Source organism: Nerophis ophidion, linkage group LG19 (assembly GCF_033978795.1).
Source record: "Nerophis ophidion isolate RoL-2023_Sa linkage group LG19, RoL_Noph_v1.0, whole genome shotgun sequence".
Lineage (NCBI taxonomy): Eukaryota > Metazoa > Chordata > Actinopteri > Syngnathiformes > Syngnathidae > Nerophis > Nerophis ophidion.
In genome coordinates, this window is record NC_084629.1 from 19,173,907 (window position 1) to 19,199,748 (window position 25,842).

At 39.9% G+C, this 25,842-nt stretch overlaps 2 protein-coding genes and 1 long non-coding RNA gene across 9 annotated transcripts in view; 2 read left to right on the forward strand and 1 right to left on the reverse strand.

The window, feature by feature from the left end:
* LOC133538117 (RNA-binding protein 44-like) overlaps positions 1-17,374 on the forward strand; it is a 37,926-nt gene extending 20,552 nt beyond the window's left edge. For 5 of the 7 annotated variants that reach the window (XM_061879444.1, XM_061879443.1, XM_061879448.1 and 2 more), the window contains 13 exons: positions 5,710-5,741; positions 9,937-10,040; positions 10,108-10,235; positions 10,307-10,832; positions 13,506-13,558; positions 13,620-13,757; positions 13,823-13,970; positions 14,042-14,073; positions 16,230-16,284; positions 16,341-16,431; positions 16,510-16,572; positions 16,626-16,687; positions 16,765-17,374. In XM_061879444.1, the coding sequence (XP_061735428.1) occupies positions 5,710-5,741; positions 9,937-10,040; positions 10,108-10,235; positions 10,307-10,832; positions 13,506-13,558; positions 13,620-13,757; positions 13,823-13,970; positions 14,042-14,073; positions 16,230-16,284; positions 16,341-16,431; positions 16,510-16,572; positions 16,626-16,687; positions 16,765-17,052 (1,720 nt within the window). In that variant the 3' untranslated portion in view covers positions 17,053-17,374. The remainder of the gene's footprint in view (positions 1-5,709; positions 5,742-9,936; positions 10,041-10,107; positions 10,236-10,306; positions 10,833-13,505; positions 13,559-13,619; positions 13,758-13,822; positions 13,971-14,041; positions 14,074-16,229; positions 16,285-16,340; positions 16,432-16,509; positions 16,573-16,625; positions 16,688-16,764) is intronic. The other 2 variants (XM_061879446.1, XM_061879445.1) reach the window with 2 other exon arrangements.
* Positions 17,375-24,287: 6,913 nt separating this feature from the next.
* LOC133538118 (uncharacterized) lies at positions 24,288-25,462 on the reverse strand. Its single transcript, XR_009802933.1, has 2 exons — positions 24,832-25,462; positions 24,288-24,753 (listed from the first exon to the last, which is right to left on the reverse strand). It is a non-coding gene; the product is annotated as an uncharacterized LOC133538118 (long non-coding RNA).
* The window catches only part of LOC133538116 (integrin beta-5-like), an 82,604-nt gene continuing 81,707 nt past the window's right edge, over positions 24,946-25,842 (forward strand). Inside the window, exon 1 of the mRNA XM_061879441.1 lies at positions 24,946-25,385. Within this exon, the coding sequence (XP_061735425.1) occupies positions 25,310-25,385 (76 nt within the window). The 5' untranslated portion in view covers positions 24,946-25,309. The remainder of the gene's footprint in view (positions 25,386-25,842) is intronic.

Here is a 25,842-nt window from a genome sequence, read left to right on the forward strand (position 1 = left end):
CCAGAAAAAAATCTCCTCGTTAACAAAAGATTAAAAACACACAGACGGACACAACGGATCAATATACTCGGACTATGGACTTAAATAAGTTACGTACCGTGAGTTCTTCTCTTCATCCGTGGCTCCTCTTCAGGTACTGCCGAAGCAATGTTGTCCTTCCGTGGCACGCAACGTCCATGCTGCACGTCTTGCAGGAAATGTCTTCTATGAAGTCTTTAAAGTAAAGTGTTTCGACACTTTGGACGACTTATGTCGTACACTTTTCTCCATTGAAGCAATAACCTCGAGATGTTTCTCCGCTGAACTATCCGTACTGTTTCCCTCCGCCATTTTTCGAACGTTTCCACAAAGGAGACGGCGTGGTCACGTGAGTTGCACATGACACATCATTGGCTGGCTCACTGCCACCTCATGAGACTTAGCCTCAGTGCAGCCCTGGCACTGTTTTGTACTGTTTTTGTACTTATTTTAATTATTGTGTTTCAGCTGTTTGTTAATGTTGCAGTTTATAAATAAAGGTTTAGGGGGGGAAAAAAAAGCCTCTGCGCATTGCATACATCCAACGAATCGATGACTAAATTATTCACCAACTATTCTTATAATCGATTTTAATCAGTTTAATTGATTAGTTGTTGCAGCCCTAATATACATATATATATACATATATTTATATATATATATATATATATATATATATACACATACAAACCCCATTTCCATATGAGTTGGGAAATTGTGTTAGATGTAAATATAAACAGAATACAATGGTTTGCAAATAATTTTCAACTCATATTTAGTTGAATATGCTACAAAGACAACGTACCGTATTTCCTTGAATTGCCGCCGGGGCGCTAATTAATTTAAAACATCTTCTCACTCCTGCGCTTACCAAAGGCATGTGGTAAAAGTAAGCATGCGCTAACTATTTTAAAACCTCTTCTCACTCCAGCACTTACCAAAGGCATGCAGTAAAAATTTGAGTGTGATGTAAGCTTGGACCTTAAATCTTACTGAATAGCTCTTAATCTTCTTCCCTTTATGCGATTTGAAATTACTGGTATTGAAATCAGCCTCCTCCATTTTGAAAATGATGACAGGGGAATTGTCACTCGTGACGTCACGAGTTTGACCAGGCGGTAATACTAAGCATGCGCTAATTATTCTGTGAAGCGAGTTTGACCCGGCAGTATTTCAAGCCAGGCGCATACTATATGCCCTGCAGCAATTCAAAGAAATACAGTATTTGATGTTCAAACTGATAAACTTTTTTTTTTTTTGCAAGTCATTAACTTTAGAATTTGATGCCAGCACCACATGACAAAGAAGTTGGGAAAGGTGGCAATAAATACTGATAAAGTTGAGGAATGCTCGTCAAACACTTATTTGGAACATCCCACAGGTGTGCAGGCTAATTGAGAACAGGTGGGTGCCATGATTGGGTATAAAAACAGCTTCCCAAAAAATGCTCAGTCTTTCACAAGAAAGGATGAGGCGAGGTACACCCCTTTGTCCACAACTGCGTGAGCAAATAGTCAAACACTTTAAGAACGTTTCTCAAAGTGCAATTGCAAGAAATTTAGGGATTTCAACATCTACGGTCCATATTATCAAAAGGTTCAGAGAATCTGGAAAAATCGCTCCATGTAAGCGGCATGGCCGGAAACCAACATTGAATGACCGTGAGCTTCGATCCCTCAGACGGCACTGTATCAAAAACCGACATCAATCTCTAAAGGATATCACCAAATGTGCTCAGGAAATCTTCAGGAAACCACTGTCACTAAATACAGTTTGTCGCTACATCTGTAAGTGCAAGTTAAAGCTCTACTATGCAAAGCGAAAGCCATTTATCAACAACATCCAGAAACGCCGCCGGCTTCTCTGGGCCCTAGATCATCTAAGATGCACTGATGCAAAGTGGAAAAGTGTTCTGTGGTCTGATGAGTCCACATTTCAAATTGTTTTTGGAAACACTAGAAGTTAAAGCTGTCCTCAACAAGAAGAAAGCTGCCTTCAGGAGTGGAGACAGGGAGGCAATGAGAGCAGCACAGCGTGAGGTGAAACGACGCGTGAGGGAGGCTAAGGACAGCTACAGGAAGAAGCTGGAGCAGAAGCTGCAGCAGAACATCATGAGGGAGGTCTGGGAAGGTGTGAAAACCATCACAGGCCACAAGACAAAGACCAGAGCTGTTGTGGGGACAATAGAGAGGGCCAATGAGATTAATAACTTCTTTAACCGGTTTAACCAGCCCGTGTCCTCTCCGTCCCCCACTTCCCATCACAGCCAACTCCTCTTCTGCTCCCCTCAACGCACCTCCCCCCCAGCCATGGCAGCACCCTCCACCACCTCTACGCAGACATTAGTCATCTCCGCGGACCAGGTCAGAGGTCAACTGAGGAAGCTACAGCCAAGGAAAGCAGCAGGCCCAGACAAGCTGTGCCCCCGACTCCTGAAGACCTGTGCTGCAGAACTGGGTGAACCACTTCAAAGGATCTTCAACCTCAGTCTGCAGCTGGGAAGAGTGCCCACCCTCTGGAAGACGTCATGCATCTTTCCAGTTCCCAAAAAGAACTGCCCCAGTGAGCTGAACGACTACAGACCAGTGGCGCTCACCTCTCATCTAATGAAGACATTGGAGCGGCTATTTCTCAGCCTCCTCAGACCACTGGTGCAACATGCCCAGAACAGCCTGCAGTTTGCGTACCAGGAAGGCGTTGGTGTGGAGGATGTTATCCTTTACCTGCTACATCGAGCCCACTCACACCTGGATAAGGGAAATGGCACTGTGAGGATCCTGTTCCTGGACTTCTCGAGTGCCTTTAATACCATCCAGCCCCGCCTCCTTCAGGACAAGCTCTACAAAATGCAAGTGGACCCCTGCCTGGTTGCCTGGATTTCGAACTACCTCACCGACAGGCCACAGTACGTCAGACTGAAGGACATCACGTCTAACACTGTGATCAGCAGCACCGTAGCACCGCAGGGAACGGTGCTGGCCCCTCTTCTCTTCACCCTGTACACCGCTGACTTCTGCTACAACTCAGAGCTGTGTCACATCCAGAAGTACGCGGATGACACAGCCATCGTCGGGTGCATCAGGGACGGCAGAGAGGAGGAGTTTCGGAACCTGGTGAGGGACTTTGTTGTCTGGTGCCACACGAACGTCTTGCAGCTCAATCCGTCAAAGACCAAGGAGCTGGTCATTGACTTTGGGAGGTCGAGTCCACGGTCACAACCTATTATGATCGAGGGAGTTGAGGTACAGACCGTGGACTCATTCAAGTACCTCGGGGTTTGGGTGGACAATAAGCTGGACTGGACTGTTAACACGGACCACCAGTACAAGAAAGGACAGAGCAGGCTGTACTTCCTCAGGAGACTGCACTCCTTCAACATCTGTAGAAAACTCCTGTGGATGTACTACCAGTCTGTGGTTGCCAGTGTTGTGTTCTACATGGTAGTGTGCTGGGGGGGCAGTACATCTAAGAAGGACATCTCCAGACTTGAGAAACTGATCAGGCGGGCCGGTTCTACAATCGGAATGAAACTGGACTCACTGGTGACGGTGGCAGAGAAGAGGACTGTGGACAAACTAGTGAGCATCCTGGATGATGCCAGTCACCCTCTGTATAGCGTTATCAGTAGCCAGAGGAGCCTGTTCAGTGCTAGACTGCTTCATCCCAAGTGCAGGACTAATAGACTCAAGAACTCCTTTGTCCCACACGCCATTAGACTGTACAACTCCTCTCTGGGGCGGGGGGTGCAAAACATTAACAGTGCAATACGTTTTCATAACATGGTCACTACTGCCTACTTTGTCTTGTTATATTCTTATTTTACTGTTATATTGTTATTCCCATTGTTTTTATTCTTTTTGTAATATTTCTCTATTTTGTTTCCTTTTAAACCCCCATTATTTACTTTTTACTTTTTTCTTTAAATTGATCTCAACTCTGTACACTGCTGCTGGAATTTTAATTTTCCTGAAGGAACTCTCCTGAAGGAATCAATAAAGTACTATCTATCTATTTATCTATCTATCTATCTATCTAAAACAAGAATGGGAAAGAATTCCACTTTCAAAGTTTCAACAATTAGTTTCTTAAGTTCCCAAACATTTATTGAGTGTTGTTTAAAGAAAACGTGATGTAACATAGTGATGAACATGCCCTTTCCCAACTACTTTTGCACGTGTTGGAGCCATGAAATTTTTATGATTTGCAAGGGAGATGACGTCAGACTGACACCAGGGTGTAGTAATGTCCAAAGATTTATTATATATATATATATATATATATATATATAGTAAACATAAATACATATATATATAATAATTAACAATACTAACAAACTATCGAATGGTGTGTGACAAAATCCAAGAGTTTATGTGTGTGACTGTGTGTGCAGATTAGCTGTTAAGTGTTACCGTAAATGTTGAATGAGGAGCAAAGGAACGAGGCAGTCCATAGGGCATGCAGCGGATGCGGGGTGAGAGAGAGGCGTCAGAGTCGTGGGGTGAGCGAGGAGTCGAGGAATGAGGGAGGCAGTCGAAATTCAGGGCAACTGAAGGTAAACAGGTACACCATGAAAAACTAATTTCCCGCGCCGATCCTTGGGTTCACTCGTCCCTTTTTTAAACTCTCCCTCATCAGTCACAGGTGTGCATAATTGACTGATTGTCTGCAAGCTTGAAGTTGCGTTGTGTGGATCCGCAGAGGAGGGAGACGCAGACTGCGCCTGCGCCGCAGCAGAAATTCAAAGTTAATTATTTGCAAAAAAAATATATAGTTAGAGTTTGAACATCAAATATCTTGTCTTTGTAGTGCATTCAATTGAATATGGGTTGAAAAGGATTTGCAAATCATTGTATTCCGTTTATATTTACATCTAACACAATTTCCCAACTCATATGGAAACGCGGTTTGTAGGTTCATATGTGAACGGTACCCATCAATTATGCAGACAAGTACCGGTACAACAGAGTCAGAAGATTGTGAAGGATTATATTGCTTGTTGTTAAGTTGATTAATGGTTGAAGTACATTATTAACTAGAAAAGCACTCAGGAGAGCGCAATCCTCTGCCATGCTCTTTCTTTCTCTCAAAAAAAAGTGATTTTGGTCAGCTCCAAAATGTAATCACTTGTTCTTTTATCCCGTTCATGACATTTCCTGAAAATTCGTTGAAAATCCATACTAAATTTTGGGGTATCAATAACTGAATGAAAGAAACCGAGTGAACAGTCTTGTTTGTCCTCACGGGGCCGCTAGCAAACACACACATGCATGAACGTAATGTTATGTAGTAGGAGTGGTCTGAATCAGCCCAAAAATCTAATATTTAGTTTCTTGTCCAATGTCTGACATTTCCTGAAAATTTTAAGAAAATCCACTCATAACTCAAAAATGATATCGTTTTTGTAGTGTCCTTCTCCATCTCTATTGAACAATGGCGGCACTTTGCTTTCATTTGATCTGCTTTGCGGTAAAAACAGCTCTTCCCAAACAGGAGACTTAAACCACGAAAGAGGCTTCTTCAAGCGAGCTTCTGCCTGGCACTATCACTAGTATGACTCACGCGAACCAAAATTATTTGTTTAGCTAGTGAACGCTTCCTCTGGAAGTCAGTACTTCTTTGTACTGTACATGTACCGTTACACCCCTAATTACTAAAGCCTTTTGTGTGATTCCGTCTTTGTAATGTTTGTAGGAATGGATGGCCTGGAAAAAGAGAGACGTTTGGTAAAACAACTTTTATTGTTACATCAAGATCATACTATAAAGATGTCAGTAGTTTTTTTGTTGGCTTTTTAAAACTCTTACAGTAGAATTCCAGATTAAACTGTATGAATATTTTATTACAGCCATCAATATTGTCACATTATTGTTGAGATTTGGTGAAAATGTGCATTTTAACAGTAGAATAGAACAAAAATATCTCAATCGCTGCCAGTGGATTTGACCACAACCGTGTTTTGTTCAAGCAAAGGAATTCCGTAACACTTCAGAACGCAGATACGTTTATTGCCATTATTGGTATAAAACAGGTTAAGCTTTTTGTTTTCATGATTACTGTTCACTTATTTGTAGTGTTATGATCATACCTACCTTTGAAAGTAAACTAGGTAAGGGAAAGGTGAAAGGGTAAAGATAAAGCAAAGGTAAATGGATGCTGAAAGTGGTAATTAAAAGGTCAAAGGTAAATAGAAGGTAAAATGTGAAATATAGACAGTAAAATTAAGTTAATCAAAAGGTAAGTAGTCATTAAAAGGTCAGAGGCAAATGAAAGATAAAATATGTATACAAAGTCAAATTAAGTTAAACAGAAGGTAAATAAAAGGTAAAAGAAGGCAACGAGGAGGCAATATAATTAAAAGGTAAAATGTATTTGGTAAACAAACTAAAAGAAGGTAAATAGTAGGTTAAAGTAGTAAATAGAAGATAAAAAGAAGTTAAATAGAAGTTATAAGAAGGAATATAGAAGGTGAAATTAAGTTAAGCAGAAAGTAACCAAAAGGTAGAATAAGGCAACCAGAGGCCATATAATTAAAAAGTAAAATTTGGTAAACATAAACTAAAAGAAGGTAAATTAGGTTAAAGTAGTAAATACAAGTTAAATAGAAGGTAAAATAAGGATTATAGAAGGTAAGCAACTATAAAACAAGGTAAAAAGAGGTAAATAAAAAGTAAAACAAGTTAACTGGAAAGTAAATAAGGTAAATCAAGAGTAAACAAATGGTATACCTGTAAAGAAGGTAAAACAATGTAAAAGACAGTTAATTAGAAGGTAAAATAAGTTAAAAGATAAAAGGAATATAGAAGGTAAAAGACGCTCAAATAAGGTAATGATGGTTATGGCAAGTACAAAAATCTTTATTTTAGCTATTTTTCCTAAAATAGGCATTGAGACCACAAAGTGTGTTTTATCTGATCACTCCATTATTCGAACTAACTAATCACTAGATTATGATCATACCTACCTATCAATGTTTGCATTTCAAAATATGGGAACTCTCTCCGGAAAATGGGTAGAAATATTGAAATGTAATTTGCATCTCAAATTGCCTTTAACCCCTTTTAAAAAAACTTTCAGCTTTCGACGAAGGAAATCCACTCCAACACATATGCATAGCAGTCAGCAAAGAGAAGTGAGGAACTGAGCAATATTGGGAAAATCTCATTTCTGGGCTCTTTCACTGCTATTAGTTGAGTCCTTTTTCAAGTTGGCTCATGACATTTATTCTTCGTTGTTACATAAAGTACAGTGGAACCTCAATGTACAAACTTATTTGGTTCTTAACTAGGGTTTGTAAATTAAAAAGTGTGTATAGTGATGCAAATTTTCCATAATCAATGTAAATGTAAATAATAGGTTTCAACCTCGATAAGTCTGCATTTAGGTGAAGATTTGTGCACTTTGAACACAATATGAAGTACTGCATACCAAACAAAATGTGATGATCAACTTTAATTTATTAACAAGCCAAAACAATAACTGGCTAAATTGTCCTGTATGCGCTGCTCTGCCAACACTGGCACACACACACGTCCCTTTTGGTGCCCTCACGAACAATCTAAAATCACAAAAATCCATTATTTAACAACCATATACATGACCTTGGTCTCAGTACTGCTGCATTTGTGGCAATTTCAAGGATTTTGTGCAATCAAAGTCAACATTTTCTGAACCGAATTATTGAGCGTAGAAAATTTAAGAAGGAAGAGGACAAGTATTTTGGCTCTGGCAGTTTTATGGGATATTTTTGCTTCAATGTCTGCTTGAAGAGCGTGTGTGAGCAAGCAGTCGGAGACAGTAGTGGTGAAACTTTCACGTGAGTTCCGAAAACATTTTTTTTTCCTCCTGTTAACTGCTTCGTTGTCAACTATTTATTTAATAATCATCTATTTTGGCGAATAATTATGACGCTTATCACTTTTTGCTGACATTCTGGTCTGATGAATGCAACCAGAGGGCGGGAGCGTTCACATAGAGGATGGATCGCATATATATGCGATTTATATCCACATACAGAAGAGGCCTGGGTCGGATACGGAAACATTTAGAATTGCTTTGTTCACACTGACATGAAACAATAATAAGACGTCAACATAAAAACTGTTTGGCAAAAAAAATTCCAGCACAAACGAATGGGACAAGTTTGGGGAGATTTTGACTTGGTAAGGAGCTGGTTATGAATAATTATACATTATTACCAAAAACTATAATCATTTTTTTTTTAATCCGCATAAACAAATGGCAGTGTTATTTTAACATTTGCAATTATACGGGGGACCAACCTCACACAGGCAAAGATAGTAAGTCTGCTATTTGTTAAAATATTTTACAAAGTTTGGATTTTTTGCAGAAATGCCTTCTCTGATGCTGAGAAAAACACAGGATTTCCTGTCAAACGGAAGGTTGACTGGTATGATTATTTGGAGTGTGAATCTTTGGACACCTAACCATTCGATCTGATTCCTGGCGTGACTATTCCATTCAGAATCGATTCCGATTCAACACGATTCTCGCAATGTATTAGTTGATATAATTACAATAAAACAGGTTACATGTTCCAAAACCTTCTTCTGGTTGCATGGAGATGGCCTAAAAATGTTTCTTATATAAATATATACATATGGAACCTTGATTGACAACATAAAAAAAGACTATTCCAAGGAGTACTGTACATCAATGGCGCTGACAAGTATGGAAGAATGAATAGACAGGCTTCTTACTACAGCAAGTTTTAATTGTGAAAAGACTGGATATTTCTGGGAAACAATGCCAGAGCATACTTATTCCACAGATAGGGAACATTTTCTCTCTGGCTGCAAGCACGGAAGGGGGTGGAGGCCCCCCAAGCTCCTCTTTGACGTTAATTTAAGTAGATTTGACCTTTTTTAAATACTTATTGTAGCATTATGGTTGTTAAAGGTTTTTAGGATTTCTGATGGGTTTGTCTGTGTGTGCAGCTTGGCAGGGCAGTGCATACATTACACTTCTGTTATTAAATAGAAAGTTCTTATGCTTGTTTGATTTACAGTACTCTATATAACCTAGTATTGTGTTCAAAGTGCACCAAGCTACACTAAATAGGGACTTTTGGCCAGGCTGTAACCCATTTTTCATATTTACATTGTTTATTATTGTCACGGCTGGTTATACCAGTCCGTGCCTTTATGTTGGGTTTTGTTGGTGTCCGTCTGTGTTTAGTACTTATTCCTGTCCTGCGCTCTTGTTTTGGTTACACTTCTTGTTGTGTTGGTGTTTTTTCATAACTACTTTAAACATGCCTTAGTTCAAGCACTTTTTCCTTCACCTTTTTTCTGTTTGTGATTAAGACTATTTAAGTAGAGTGTGAGCCACCATACTTTGTTGGGACTTTGTCTGGAATGGATATTTTTCATGTGGACGCTCTCTCCTCCTGTTGTGAGTTTTGCTTTATTCCAGCATTCTGTTTTGTTGTTATGCACCTGTCAGTTTTAGTTTCGTTTTTGCATAGCCCTCCCTTTGCTTCGGTGCCTTCCCAGCAGCACTCATCTTTGTTTGTTTTGAGCATCAATAGATACTTTTACCTGCACGTTGCCTCCTCAGTCTTCTGTATCTTGGGAACACGCCACTAATTGCCGTCATGCGACCCGAGTGCCACATTATAAGGAACTCTGCTTCACTATATGTACTTTTCCATTTACAAACTCAGTTGAAGAACCATAACGTTTATAAACAGAGTTTCCACTATATACTAATAAAAATTGTGAATCGATCTAGAATCAAGATGAATAAGAATCGATTTTTTGTGCACTTTTAATGATTACGACGACCAGAGTTTTACCCTAGAACAGAATATTTCTTACCTGGGAACAACAGGATTTTAACTGTCTTGAGATCAAATTAAGTTTTTGTGTTATTTGCAGTCAGTTGTTCTATTTATTCAAGTGTTAAGGGAGAAGCCCAAGCTCCAGCAGCCACATCAAGACAGCACATTCTCCTTGCGAGACAACTTCCAAGTAGCAAGACCTTCTTGCCCCGGGCAGTTCAATGTAAGATTACTAACGAAACACAAGCTCATTACATATGAGGAATTAACCCTTGTCACTGCTCACTCAGCCCTGCATAGAAACGCCTGCTTGGGATCCTGTGGGAGCCCTGGCTGGGTTACGTCTGGACTTGGAGCAGATGGATAGAGGCAATCAAAGGGCTTATCAATGTAGCCAGAAGTTGGCGACAGATGACAGGTGCCAGAGCATGCTGGTCAGTCAAAAGTTGGACCGCAACGTGTGCTCATTCGCTGAAACGTCTGTTACAGGGCTGAATGGGCGCCAGTGGGAACCCAGCTCCAGACCGAGATCTACAAATTGACAGGAGATGAAGTCAAGTACAGTGAGTGTCTGTCGCCACAACCTGAGCAGGACCACACCCTGATGTCCATTAAGGGTAGCAAAGAACCGTCAGCTGCTGGAGAGAATCCCTTGGAAGTTCCGGACGTGAACGATGATACTGCTGTCTCAAGCATTGAAAAACAATGCGGCATCATGAAGAATGATGACACCATCATCTGTGTGTTTAAAGATCAGAAGACCCAAATCAGTGAGGCTAGCTCGGGTCCACCTGAAACACATGTAGCCACCTCCGCGGTGGATTCCGAGCTTATGAAATTAAGCACCGCCAACAAGTGGACTAGCAGTTTGCCTTGTGTAGCCTCCTGCGGTATCATGGTGGGCCCTCCATTCTCCAACCGTTCATCAGCCTTCACTCAAACTGAAGGTCAGGGTACGGCCGACAAGAACGTAATCACCGAGGTGCACATGTCTGACCTGGACTATATCGCTCAGGTGAGCTTGGAACCAGAGATCTATAAAGCTCTAATTAAAGGATTACGGTATATTGAAAAATAACCATTCTACGAGAGTCAACGGGGTACAAAAGGGTCCCCGAGAACTACAATGTATACTCAGTAGCTTGTGCTAAAAATAACTTGGCAAAGAAAATTCATCCATCCATTTGCTCGTCCCTTTAGAGGTCGTGGGGGTGCTGTAGTCTAACCCAGCTGCACTCGGGCGGAATGCAGGGTACACACTAGACAAGTCGCCAACTCATTTCAGGGCCAACAGACAATGCACGTTTTAAAATTAAGTCCTTTTCAACTCTTATTTATTCCAACTAAGTTTTGAAATAAACATTCTGTTGCACAGTGTCATCTTCAAAGACAATAAAAAGACCCAAGAAGGTCCCAGGTCCTTCCAAGGGTTTAAGGCTTCCAAGGATGAATACAGCTTCCGTCAACCTAGTTTCTGCTGTTGTGTCCTTTGGCAAGACACAAGTCACACACTCTACCTTAGGCCAGAATGTGAAAGATAGCTTCTCAGTGTAATGCACTTTGAGCTACTAGAACATAAATTGCATTATAAATCTAATCCATTATTATTATTATTATTATTATCACTACCCAAATGTTATTTTTAATAATGTAAAATATTGTATGTTTATAAAAATCTATCATGCTCCTTTTTTTGAGACAAGACGCTCAAACCCTTGTTTTTCAATTTGTTGATGCCACCTCAGATCTGCCCCTTGCTAGATGAGGCCTGCATGTCCACATCTTCGTGACCAAACAGTCTTTGCTACATATACTAAAGGGGAACTGCACTTTGGGAATTTTGCCCATCTTTCACAATTCTTATGTATACACAATTTATGTTGGTTTATGCACTCTTAAGTAAATGCAAGCAAAAGTCAGCTTACAATGTAGTCAGCGGCAATCACTCTATTCTGCTTATAAAGCGCTTAAAAACACATCCAAACACAATGTTTTTATGCAGACTAAGTATATATGTAATGTAATTACATTCATAACATGTAATATATACTTGATGTAAGTATATATGTAATGTACTAACATTCATAATATGTAATATCAACATGATATAAGTATATGTAATGTACTAACATTCATGATGTTATATATATAAATGATGTAAGTATATATGTAATGTAGTAACATTCATTATATGTAATTTTACATGATGTAAGTATGTAATGTAGTAACATTCATAATATGTAATATTTACATAATGTAATTATATCTGTAATGTAGTAACATTCATGACATGTAATATTTACATGATGTATGTATATATGTAACGTAGTAACATTCATAATATGTACTTATTTTGCTAATTTTAAGCATTTTAAAAACGCTTTAACGTTCGCTTTGAATACAACCCATGCAGGCTTCATGAGAGAAAAGCATAACACAACATCATGTAATGTACAATGTCTGCTCTCACTTGGATGCCTATTGTTAGGATGTTGATATATTCTTGTTTAAAAGAAGAATAACTCATAATGCTTGTGAAGACAAGTGGTGTGTAACAAAACTTTTTTTTTTTTTGCCATTTGACATTTGTCTGTCAGCTCTTAAATGTACCAACTTCTCAGTTTATGTCGACATCATTTTAATAACCAGATAAGAGGCATGATTTATAATCTACAATAAACATTTCATGAGCGCCGAAGCGAGAAAGCAGCTCACCAGCTAATGTCAACACAACAGTTTAAGGATGTTACCTCGCTCTGATCAATGCACCGCTAAATGTCGGTCCTTAACTTGCTCAAAAAGTTTCATTAAGTCTTCTTATTCATATACTTTTTCAAATGTTGTAATCAGACCATATTTTCAGTATGTTAGATGGATTTTTTTACCTGACATGTTTCGACTGTCATCTGCATTCTTCTTCAGGAGGGTCACCTGACCACTGTGACGTGTTGCTTCTCAGCTGTTCTTATAGGCGTGGCTGACCAGGCAGACCTGTCATGTCATGTCTACCCCATTTGATGGTTAATGGAGGAGGGAGTCCCAGGTATGCGAGAGCATGAATGCTCCCTCATCCCAATTGATGATTTCTTTGGGCGGTTTCCTTAGTTCGATGGCCTCCTTAATCCATCGTTTGAATTTGTTACCTTCTGTCCTGATGATTTTGCCGTTGTCTTGGTCCATGATGTGGTTATTTATTTAGCCAGGATCTGATATGGCTGAATATCTTAAGATTTCCTGTTCGGATTTTTGTTTTTGGCTCTAGTTGTCTCTTTTTCGTATTCTTTCTGATGTTCTTTCTTCCTTGTGTTGAATGTCCTCCCTATTTCTCACAAGAAGGTTTTTTTTTTGCATGATTTGGTAAAAATTCCATCTAATATACTGAAAATATGGTCTGATTCATATAAAATTTTAAAAGTAGGTCATTAAAGTTAAGGCTTTGAATAACAATAACGCTAATACTCAGGTCATGAAATGTACAGCATTTTGGATGGTTATTTATTGGGGTTTGTGTTTATCTTTGAAAATGACTTAATGACATGGCAGTAAGAATGCATTAAAAAAAAATTGTCTCATTAGGATTGTCAATGATTAGCATTATGTTCCTAATACAGTATTGTGGTACCTTATGGCCCTATTTAAACTTAGTTTTTTAACACTGAAATAATTGACATGATTTTTTATATTTCAGCAATTTAGCCAACTCCAGGCGGCCCCGGAAGGAAGACAACAAACTGATAAAAGGTGTGAAAAGGAAACTGATGAATTTGTTGAGTTTTATGTTGACACGGTTGTGACCATCCAGTCAGGATTACCGACCACGCGAACAGTGCAACTGTGTCCAACGCGCTCGCAGGGCGGAACTGAGCGTGCTGGCCCTGCAGTATCACTTGTGCCGAATGCAATGCTGGGCTCTCCGATTGCAGGATAACACCAATCAAATGTAAGATGGTTTCCTTCTGGATGACAGGATACATGTGTCATACATAACTTATGTTCTCCTCTTAGGGACACTGAACTTCCTGCCAGCATTGTGGCTGCTCTGCAAAAACTGGATTGTGACTACAATCAGATGCGAGAGAAGATCCTGGCAGGCGTTCATCTGGAGCATCTCAAACCTTTGTCCGCTGGCTGTGACAGGACTCCTTGCATCCCCGTAATGTCAACTTGTTGCTGAGTAGACAAAATGATGGGTCCCGTTCTAATGCTCTGTTACTGCTTTTTTAGATTGACCACGTCTTAGAGGCTGTGTCACAATGGTATGTTTGCACATGCTGCCATACAGTACTACTACAGTGGATCCTCCATTTACAAACTTCTTGAACGGGTTGAATCGGGAAAACTTTGTTTAGTGAAGCAACTGTCTCCATAAGAAACAATGGTAATATGAGTAATGAATAGTTAATGTTTTAGTGAAGGTTTGTACACGTTAAACACAATATTAAGTGCTATACAGTACTGTATATTAAGGTTGTATGGCATAGTACTGGTCTAGTTACTACACTATAAAGTACCGTTTCGCCATATTTTTTTTACAGGCACGACGGCGTGTCGTCGTCACGTCATAACATTGCTGGTTTTACGAGCAGAGGAGCATGTTCGGCAGCGCGGACACATGGAGTACTTTCAAGCAGACAGTGTGTAGACAGAAAAGGGAAAATGGACGCATTTTGGCTTAAAAACTAAAGATAAAGGCGAAGCTATAACATTGAAACGCCTTACAGAAGAGGTGCTCTAAGACATTGCTAGCTAGTTAGCGGCTAATATCCATCCACAATTGGCAGTGTTTTAGCTACTTCTAAATCATTAATCCTGGCCTCCATGTTGACAAACTACGTTTTTTACATGTATCACTGGAGGATGAGGAATAGCTAAACATGCTTCACTATAGGAGGATACAATAGCTCACCTGCCTCACAATGTAAACAAACGCCATGGGTGGATCTAGACCTGACATCCACTGTAATGATACCAAGTACAATAGTCTATCTAGTAGATACTGCTATGATAACATCAATATTTTTTAGGATCACAAAATCTTTCTTCCTTTTTTAAAAATTGACATTGTTTATAAACTCAGGACATATGTCCCTGGACACATGAGGACTTTGAATATGACCACTGTATGATCCTGTAACTACTTGGTATCTGATCGATACCTAAATTTGTGGTTTCACCCAAAACGAATGTAAAGTATCAAACAAAAGAATAAATGATTATTACATTTTAACAGAAGTGTAGATTGAACATGTTAAAAGGGAAAATAACCGGATATTAACATAACAGTAAATTAACAAGTAGATTAATAATATTTTTTTTACAGTTTGTCCCTCATAATGTTTACAAAATAATAGCATGATAAATGACACAGAATGCATCTTTTTCCAAAAAAGTCTGGTTTCCTCACAATTGAAACTTGCTGTAGTACGAAGTCTGCCTCGTCAATTCTCCGATACTTCTGGGCACCATTCTTCGTCTGTTGAGTTTTTGAGATTCGCATAGAGTTATCACAATGGACAAAACTTGTCAAAAGGCGAAAAACAGGAAAAAAACACACGTTGAATAGGAAGTGATTAGTAGAGTACTGCAATATGCAGCGAGTGACGTGGAGGGCTCCGCCTCCTCACTAAAATGCCACGCCCTGCTTTTTGCTTGCAGGCCCAACACAAAATGGAATGTTGGTACACAAAGACACATTTGGCGCCGTCTGAAACAGTGGTTCTTAACTTTGTTGGAGGCACCGAACCCCACCAGTTTCATATGCGCATTCAACGAACCCTTTAGTGAAAAATATATATATATATTTTTTTCAAATTCAAGACAAAGTTGTGTGTCTTTGGTAACACTTTAGTATAGGGGAACATATTCTAAGTAACAAAGACTTAATTTAGAGTTATTTGGACACTAGGGGAACATATTCTAAGTAATAGAATATGTTGGTTATTTGGTTAGGGTCAGGGTTATAAGGCCATGCCTCATAAGGCATTAATTAGTACTTAATGACTAGTTAAGAACTAATATTTTACTAATTTGCATGTTAATAAGTAATTAATTAATGGTCAATATGTTCCCCATACTAAAGTGTTACCATATTTTTTTTACAAAATCAACCGTGCATGGACATCACCTTGTTCAAACAACAAAACTAAGACAGTGCATAAACTCACAACAAATTACACACTTGCAAATCAGTCAGCTGTTGCCGTATCTGTAATATGCCAACAGGGAGAAGTTTGTATTTACACAAAGAGTCGGGTGTGTTTTGATCTCCGCCGAACCCCTAGGGTTCGATCGAACCCTGGTTAAGAACCACTGGTCTAAAAGTTTGCAAATAGTTTCGTGAATCGAGGTTCTCCTATACTACCTTTGCATGAATGTTACCTTTTTTTTTTTAATTGTTTGATTGAATTTGAAGGAGCTCCGAGGTTACGCAGAAAGCGAAAAGCCCAGACGAAGACAGCTGCAGACAGGTACACTGCCAGTTGCCTTGTTGAAATAGTTCAAACATCACTTGTGTGCTCCCCAGGGTGCTCCAAGAAGGACCAGTGTGGTCCACCAGATCCAAATGGTCTGTGCCAAGTCAAGGAGCCCTGTCACAATTGTCTCCAAGGACAACGGTACCACTTTTGTGCAAACACTCTTAGAGAAGAGAGTATTCAAACAACCGTGTCTCACGTTTGTTTGTGCCAACACAGGCGAGGCGTGGTATGATGCCGAGGAAGACTTCCATCCAACCTCGGCACCTGAGCTGTCAAAAGGTAAGACCTCTGTTCTACACCAGCAGTACCCGACCCTGACTTGGTGTTCACAGACCCAGGATTGGGCAAGGAAGCCATGAGGCCGTCTGAAGTGGGTGATTTTAACCTGACACAGGTGAATATTGTGCTGCCAGTGTATGGCCAGCATAGGGGGGTGTTGGCCTTAAATGAGGTCAAACATGTTCTCTGCAGGTGACCACGCGGCCTTCTGTCCAGACAAGCTTGGTGGTCAGCAGCACACCCACCCCAGGTGGAACCTTTGTGCCCCAGCGCTACGGGACCATGAACACGTTCGACACCCTGATGGCAGAGCTGACCCACTTCCACCCAGACGTGGGAAGGCAGAGGATTGTGGGGGCTCTGGAGGAGCTGTGGAACACGTACCAAAGTGCCCTCTGTCCCCTGCCCCTCAACATGATAAGACAGATGGCCTCCGACCTCCTGAGCAGGCCTGGTGTAGGAAAGATGCACTCTCAATGAGGAAGAGTAGCATGTTTTTTTTTATTTGTGGAGGCAACTGTTTTTGTTTGTAGTTCGTTCTCCTGCAATTAAAATGACAATGAGGCAGGTCAGTTAATGTCTCAGTAAGAGTTGCCTTGTTTTACACCGTCTAATGAGGAAGTTATTTTGTTCATGCAACTGTTTTTGTTTTGGTTGTAGTTTGTTCTCCTGTAAATACAATGACAATGAAGCAGGTTAATGTCAGTTCAAGTTTGTTTGCAATTGAAACAGTTGAAGAAATGTGCAGCAGTTTCCAATAACGGGGAAAATAGAATTTTATGAATAAACAAACTTGAAAGCATTTAGTATATCTCTATGTGGAACTGAATTATGGAATGTAATAAGGAACTTAATATTCAAATGTAATAAGGAACAGTACAAGAACATGGTGCTCACAAAGAACTACTGAAGCACGGTGACTGAAATTATTGGACTCTGTTCACTCCTTTAAACATTGAACAATTTGAGTGAAATTGTTACCATCCATCCGTCCATTTTCTACTGCTTATTCCCTTATGGGGTAGCTGAGATAGTCGCGGGCGCCTATCTCAGCTACAATCGGGCGGAAGGCGGGGTATACCCTGGACAAGTCGCCACCTCATCGCAGGGCCAACACAGATAGACAACATTCACACTCACATTTGCACACTAGGGCCAATTTAGTGTTGCCAGTCAACCTATTCCCAGATGCATGTCTTTGGAAGTGGGAGGAAACCCACGCGTTCACGGGGAGAACATGCAAACTCCACACAGAACGATCCCGAGCCTGGATTTGAACCCAGGACTGCAGGAACTTCGTATTGTGAGGCAGATGCACTAACCCCTCTGCCACCGTGAAGCCCTTGAAATTGTTACGTTGATGTTAAAACTCCAAAAACGTCATTTACATGGTTGTGGAAATGAAGAGTTAGGAATGGAGGCCTGTTTCCGCCACAAAAAAATACCCCAATAGTAGGTCATAATTATGAGACAAAAAGTCATGATTATAAAATTGTCAGTTATATGCTAAAAGCCAAAATTAAGTCCTAATTATGAGGTATAAACTGAAATTATGCAATAGTTATAAATATGAGTTTGACAATTATGAGACAAAAATGTTGAAAGTGAGATTAAGATGAAAAGAAATACAATTATGTATCAGTCACAAATATGGGATAAACAGTCATGAGAAGTCGAATTGTTACAAAAGTAATGAGAAATATGAGTCATAATTATGAGATAAGAATGTAGAAATTATGAAATAAATAATTGAATAAAAGTCGAAATTATGAGATGAACCATAATTATAAGATACAATTTGAAATGATGCCATAGTTATAAATATGAGATAGTCCCAATCATGAGATGAATCAAAATTGTTAGATTCACATCGAAATTTTGAGGAAAAAACTCATGAAATGAATCAAATTTTTGAGTCATAATTATGACATAAATCGAAATTATGAGATAAGCATGTAGAAATTATGAAGTAAATCATAATTAAAAAAAATAAATTATGAAATAAACCATAATTATGAGATTATCAGTAATGAGATAAAATGTCAAAATTGTGATTTAGTCATGAGATTTCAAAAATTGCAATTATGCGATAAATATGAGATAAAGTCAATCACGTGATAAATTTAAGTTATGAGGAAAAGTCTACATTTTTCAGAAAAGTCATGAGAAAGTCATAACCATGGGATAAAAATTTAAAATTATGAGACAGTCATAATTATGGGATAGAACACCCGAAATGTTTAGATAAAATGTTGAGAGATAAAGTCGAAATTATTAAATCATAATTTAAAATCAAAATTAAGAAGAACGGAGAAATTTTGCGATGAACCATAATTATGAGATAACGTCATGAGAAAGTCTAAATTGTGAGATAAAAAGTTGAAACTATGCAATAGTTGTAAATATGAGAAAGTCACAATCATCAGTAAAATCAAAATTATTAGATTAAAAAGTCAACATTTTCAGGAGAAACTCATTGAACGAATCACATCTTGAGAAAATCTTATGTGATTAAAAAATCAAAATTATGAGAATGTCGTGAGATAATGTTGAGATTATGAAATAAATCAAAATTAGATAGGCGGCACCCGTCAGGGATGTCCACTTAGCCCTCTTCTTTTTGCCATAGCTATTGAGCCGCTAGCCATAGCAATAAGAAATAACCAGTCTATACATGGCATTACAAGGTTCGGCACAGAGCATAAGTTGTCATTATACGCTGATGATCTGTTATTATTTGTGTCCAAAGCTGAGACTACTATTCCCCTTATTCGGGGCCTCCTCGCGAAATTTGGAGAAATCTCAGGATATAAACTGAACCCACAGAAGAGTGAAATACTGCCACTGATTATGACCACCACAACACTACAAAATACCACAGTACCCTTTAAATTGGCCCTTAACAGCATTGTCTACCTTGGGATCACTGTAACAAGGAATGTTTGTGACCTCTTTAAAAATAACTTTAATACACTAAAACACAACGTTCAACAGGACTTAAACAGCTGGTCATTTCTTCCACTCTCGCTGGTAGGGAGAGTGAATGTAGTCAAAATGGTGGTGTTTATATCTCTTTCAGAACCTCCCTGTATTCATTTCCAATGCTTATTTTAAAAAGCTAGACTCAATGATATCATCTTTTATCTGGAACAACAAGAAACCCCGTTTACGTAAAGAACACTTGCAGAAGCTAAAGCAGGATGGTGGCCTTGCACTCCCAAATTTTCGGAAATATTACCGGGCAACTAATCTTTGTGTTCTATCCTTTTGGTCACATCATCACTCGGATTCTAGCGTACCAGCGTGGGTGGAAATGGAGAAACTTTCATGTAGCCCCTCGTCCCTGTCTGCTTTAATTGGTGCGGCAATTCCACTTCCTCCAAACACAAAACTCAATAATCCTATCGTTCATAGCTCCATTAAAATATACACACAATTTAGAAAACATTTTGGACTCCCAAGTTATGAGTCTCCCCAGCCCAATAGCATCAAACACATTCTTTCCTCCATCATTGCTGGGTGCTACATTTAGGGTGTGGGAAAGGCAGGGGCTGAAAACGTTCCAAGATCTTTATATTGGAAATGTTTTTGCTTCTTTTAAACAATTATCTGTTAAATATAAATGACCACCCTCTCATTTGTTCAGATACTTAGAAGTAAGGCACTTTGTGTCTGCCTCCATCCCGGGGTCCCCTGCCAAACCTCCTGATAATGTCATAGACGAGGTAATATCTTTTAACCCAACCAAAAAAAAAGCCATTTCTGTAATGTTACGCTTGATATCTGGTTTGGGCTCTCCCTTCATGTCGGCTATCAAAGAGGTTTGGGAACATGATCTCAAAGTTCGTATTGCTGAAGCAGAATGGACTAAAGTTCTAAAACAAATTAATTCATCCTCCATGTGTGCGAGGCACGCTCTAATTCAGTTTAAAGTGGTACACAGAGCTCATATTTCTAAATCTAAGCTTTCCAAAATGTACCCTGATATTGATCCAACATGTGATAAATGTAAAGCCGATGAAGCCACTTTAATACACATGCTGTGGACCTGTCCCAAAATAAAGAAATATTGGGAAGGTATATGTGAAGCACTCTCTTGTGTACTCGGGGTTAACATTACATTGAATCCTCTTTTGCTGCTTTTTGGGGTCACTGGGGATGGGTCAGGATTACCTGTCGGTGGTCAAAGGCTCATTGCCTTTTCAACCTTATTAGCGCGCCGCTTGATCCTCTTGAAATGGAAGGAAGCTGCCCCACAGTTTCACACTGGGTAAAAGACGTTTTATATCATCTCAAACTACAGAAAATTAGACTTGTGATGAGGGGTTCTGAAAGGAAGTTTTATCGGGCGTGGAGATGTTTTCTGACCTTTTTTGACCAACCATCAACAAAGATACAACAGTGATTTTTATTTTTTTAACAGTATTCTGGTTGGTTTACATACTGAAAGTCTACGTACAGTATATTTATGTTTTATGTCATTACTGTATAAGTGACAGTCTAAGCAAGGTTTATTTTTTATTTTTATTTTTTTTATATTTTTGTTTTTTTTGTGTTCCTTTCTGGGGTGGATGTTTGTTCTTTCTCTTCTATGCATAAGTATTGTTATTTCTATCCATCCATCCATTTTCTACCGCTTATTCCCTTTTTGGGGTTGCGGGATGCGCTGGCGCCTATCTCAGCTACAATCGGGCGGAAGGTGGGGTACACCCTGGACAAGTCGCCACCTCATCGCAGGGCCAACACAGATAGACAGACAACAGTCACACTCACATTCACACACTAGGGCCAATTTAGTGTTGCCAAAGAACCTATCCCCAGGTGCATGTTTTTGGAAGTGGGAGGAAGCCGGAGTACCCGGAGGGAACCCACGCATTCACGGGGAGAACATGCAAACTCCACACAGAAAGATCCCGAGCCTGGATTTGAACCCAGGACTGCAGGAATTTCGTATTGTGAGGCAGACGCACTAACCCCTCTTCCACCGTGAAGCCTATTGTTATTTCTATTTTAGCTTTATTTGATTTGATTTAATTTTCCTTTTTGAAAAAAAAAAAAAGTTTATTGCTGTTTTTCTGTTCTGGTCATCTCTGTTTAAACATTAATAAAAAAATCAAACACCAAAATTAGATAGGTACCAGCGCCCCGCCGCGACCCCAAAGGGAATAAGCAGTAGGAAATGAATGGATAAGATGTAGTACGCATTTTTAGATAAAATGTCGAAATCATAATTATGAGATGAAACATTTTAAATATGCTTTATTCATAAATATGAGATAAGTCGACATTGTGGGAAAAAGACATGAGACAAGTTGAACTTATGAGATAATGTCGAAATTATGAGATAAGCCATAATAATGGTATACAAAACAGTTGAGACAATTACAATTGGGATGACCATTAGAATACTTTCATTAATGGCGGACAATGTTTCATAGTATAGTACATGGGTCACCAACACGGTGCCCGCGGGCACCAGGTAGCCTGTAAGGACCAGATGAGTCACCCGCTGGCCTGTTCTAAAAATAGCTGAAATAGCAGCACTTACCAGTGAGATGCCTCTATTTTTTAAATGTTATTTATTTACTAGCAAGCTGGTCTCGCTTTGCTCAACATTTTTAATTCTAAGAGGGACAAAAGTCAAATAGAATTTGAAAATCCCCAAAAATATTTTGAACACTTGGTCTTCACTTGTTTAAATAAATTCATTATTTTTTTTACTTTGCTTCTTAGCAAAAAGTACAACCTTAAAAATTATTTTAGGATTTTTAAACACATATACCTTTTTACCTTTTAAATTCCTTCCTCTTCTTTCCTGACAATTCAAATCAATGTTCAAGTAATTTTTTTTATTGTAAAGAATAATAAATACATTCTGATTTGATTCTTCATTTAAGCTTCCGTTTTTTCGACGAAGAATATTTGTGAAATATTTCTTCAAAGTTATTATGATAAAAATAAAAATTAAATATTCTGGCAAATCTATAAAAAACTGTAGAATCACATTTAAATCTTATTTCAAAGTCTTTTGAATTTATTTGAAATTTTTTGTTCTGGAAAATCTAGAAGAAATAATGATTTGTCTTTGTTAGAAATATAGCTTGGTCCAATTTGTTATATATTCTAACAAAGTGCAGATTGGATTTTAACCTATTTAAAACATGTCGTAAAAATTCTAAAAAAACCAAAAACCTTCCGTAAAAGGGAAAAAAATGTACGGCAGAATGACAGACAGAAATACCATTTATATATATATATATATATATATATATATATATATATATATATATATATATATATATATATATATATATATATATATATATATATATATATGTACGGCAGAATGACAGACAGACATACCATTTATATATATATATATATATATAGATTTATTTATTAAAGGTAAATTGAGCAAATTGGCTATTTCTGGCAATTTATTTAAGTGTGTATCAAACTGGGAGCCCTTCGCCTTAATCAGTACCCAAGAAGTAGCTCTTGGTTTCAAAAAGGTTGGTGACCCCTGGTTTGGACAGTACAGAAAAAAACTGAACATTGAAAGCAACATCATTGCTGATTTTACGTAAGAAGTCGCGCATGCGTAGACAACACTTTCATCTTTGGACAACACGATTTTGATCCCTTTTAAGATTTAATTTTATTATTACTATTATCTTCAGCTCTCACTGGATCGGTTCGCAGCCGAGTGTGAAGCGACCGGAATGAGAATCAGCACCTCCAAGTCCGAGTCCATGGTTCTCGCCCGGAAAAGGGTGGAGTGCCATCTCCGGGTTGGGGAGGAGACCCTGCCCCAAGTGGAGGAGTTCAAGTACCTAGGAGTCTTGTTCACGAGTGAGGGAAGAGTGGATCGTGAGATGGACAGGCGGATCGGTGCGGCGTCTTCAGTAATGCGGACGTTGTACCGATCTGTTGTGGTGAAGAAGGAGCTGAGCCGGAAGGCAAAGCTCTCAATTTACCGGTCGATCTACGTTCCCATCCTCACCTATGGTCATGAGCTTTGGGTCATGACCGAAAGGATAAGATCACAGGTACAAGTGGCCGAAATGAGTTTCCTCCGCCGGGTGGCGGGGCTCTCCCTTAGAGATAGGGCAGGAGTCGGGAACCCTTTTAGCTGAGTGAGCCAAAAAGCCAAATATTTCAAAAAGTATTTCCCTAAGAGCCAAATAATAATTTTCTTAACACTGAAGACTAAACGTGTGCATTTTTAAGTAAGACCAACATTTCTAGGGTATAAGAGGTCTCTTATTCTTTGTAATAACATTGTTATTCTGAAGCTAACTGTGGAGGGGGCGTGGCCTGCGGGCCTGCAGCGAACTGGGGTGTGCCAGGACAGGCCTCGAAATCAGCGACAGGTTCATAGATGGTCCACCGGAACCTTGATATCTAATCACCTCTAGCTCTGTTATAAGCAGCAGCCAGTAGGAGAGACGGAGTTGGGGCTGGAGCCAGAGCGCGAGCGAGGACGAAAGACAAAAATATAATTGCTGTACACCAACTGAGAGACTTATTGAAAAATAAAACAATATTGTAACCCTGAAACAGGCTCTCATTTCTGGTGCTTGGTGGTCTGAAGAACCCCCTGAGGGGCAAGCCTCACACTAACCAATAATAAATAAATAACTTTTTACCATTACGCAACTTTTTGAACAGGTGCGGTAGAAAACGGATGGATGGAATAAAAATGCATGAGAATGTTTTATATTTTGAATGTTATTTTTAACACTGTGATTACAAGTGGAATCATTCATTACTTATCATGTTAAGCAATGTCAGCTCAGATTTATCCGAGAGCCAGATGCAGTCATCAAAAGAGCCACATCTGGCTCGCGAGCCATAGGTTCCCTACCTCTGAGATAGGGTTAGAAGCTCTGACATCCGAGAGGAGCTCAAAGTAAAACCGCTGCTCCTCCACATCGAGAGGAGCCAGATGAGGTGGCTCGGGCATCTGGTCGGGATGCCACCCGAACGCCTCTACGGAGGTGTTTAGGGCACGTCCAACCGGTAGGAGGCCACGGGGAAGACCCAGGACACGTTGGGAAGACTATGTCTCCCGGCTGGCCTGGGAACGCCGCGGGACCCCCCGGGAAGAGTTAAGACGAAGTGGCTGGGTAGAGGGAAGTTTGGGCTTCCCTGCTTAGGCTGCTGCCCCCGCGACCCGACCTGGGATAAGCGGAAGAAGATGGATGGATGGATGGATATTACTATTATTTGTTATTGCTATTGAACATTATTACTCACGTTTAAGGCATGACAATTAAGCTTTTCGAACCCATCTTGTGGTTCGGGTTTACGCTTGGATTGAGTCCACCACCAGGGGTCAGCATCGTGCCGCTGGCCGAGCGCAACAGCTTGTGGGGGCGGAGCCTCTGAACTGCGACGATGAGCCAAAATAGCGAGGACGGTTGAGTTTGGAAGAGTTTAGGATTTTCCTGCTCTGTATCTCCTTCTTTTCTTCCCAGCGTGTAAGCCAACCAACGACTGCTGAGGCCGAACGTCGAGTCCACGCAGCGGGTCGTCTTCTGCCGGCATGGCTGAAGCAGAAGCACCGACGAGCGGATTAAACAATGGCAACCTGTCGCTGACGTGCACGGCTCGTCGACCGTGGAGCAGCTGGACCGGAGCCAGTTGCGATGGTTGAGTGAGAGACGAGAGAGACTTTTTAGCCGCCAAAATAGTTCTGCGAGGAGCATTGTACTGTCAACAGGCGAGAGACGCCATGTGCAGCCCGGCTACACGCATGTGGAGAGCCGCTGTGTGCTGCTGGATGTTAACATTCCTGCACACCTCCTCAGGTAACAACACCACACACCTGCGCAGGTAACAACAGTCAACACACCTCCATAGGTAAGAAAACCACACACCTGCGCAGGTAACTACAGTCAACACACCTCTACAGGAACAATACCTTGCTGCACCCAATATCTGTTTGGACTACAAACACTCCTCTTGCACACTTACATATTGTGGTATACAACTACTAATAATGTAAGCCTACTTGCTGTAAAGTGTATTTTTAAAAATGAGTAGTGTGTGAATGTGAGTGTGAATGTTGTCTGTCTATCTGTGTTGGCCCTGCGATGAGCGGTCGACTTGTCCAGGGTGTACGCCGCCTTCCTCCCGATTGTAACTGAGATAGGCACCAGCGACCCCAAAAGGGAATACGCGGTAGAAAAATGGATGGATGGAGTAGTGTGTGAATGTTGTCTGTCTAGCTGCAATGAGGTGGCGACTTGTCCAGGGTGTACATCG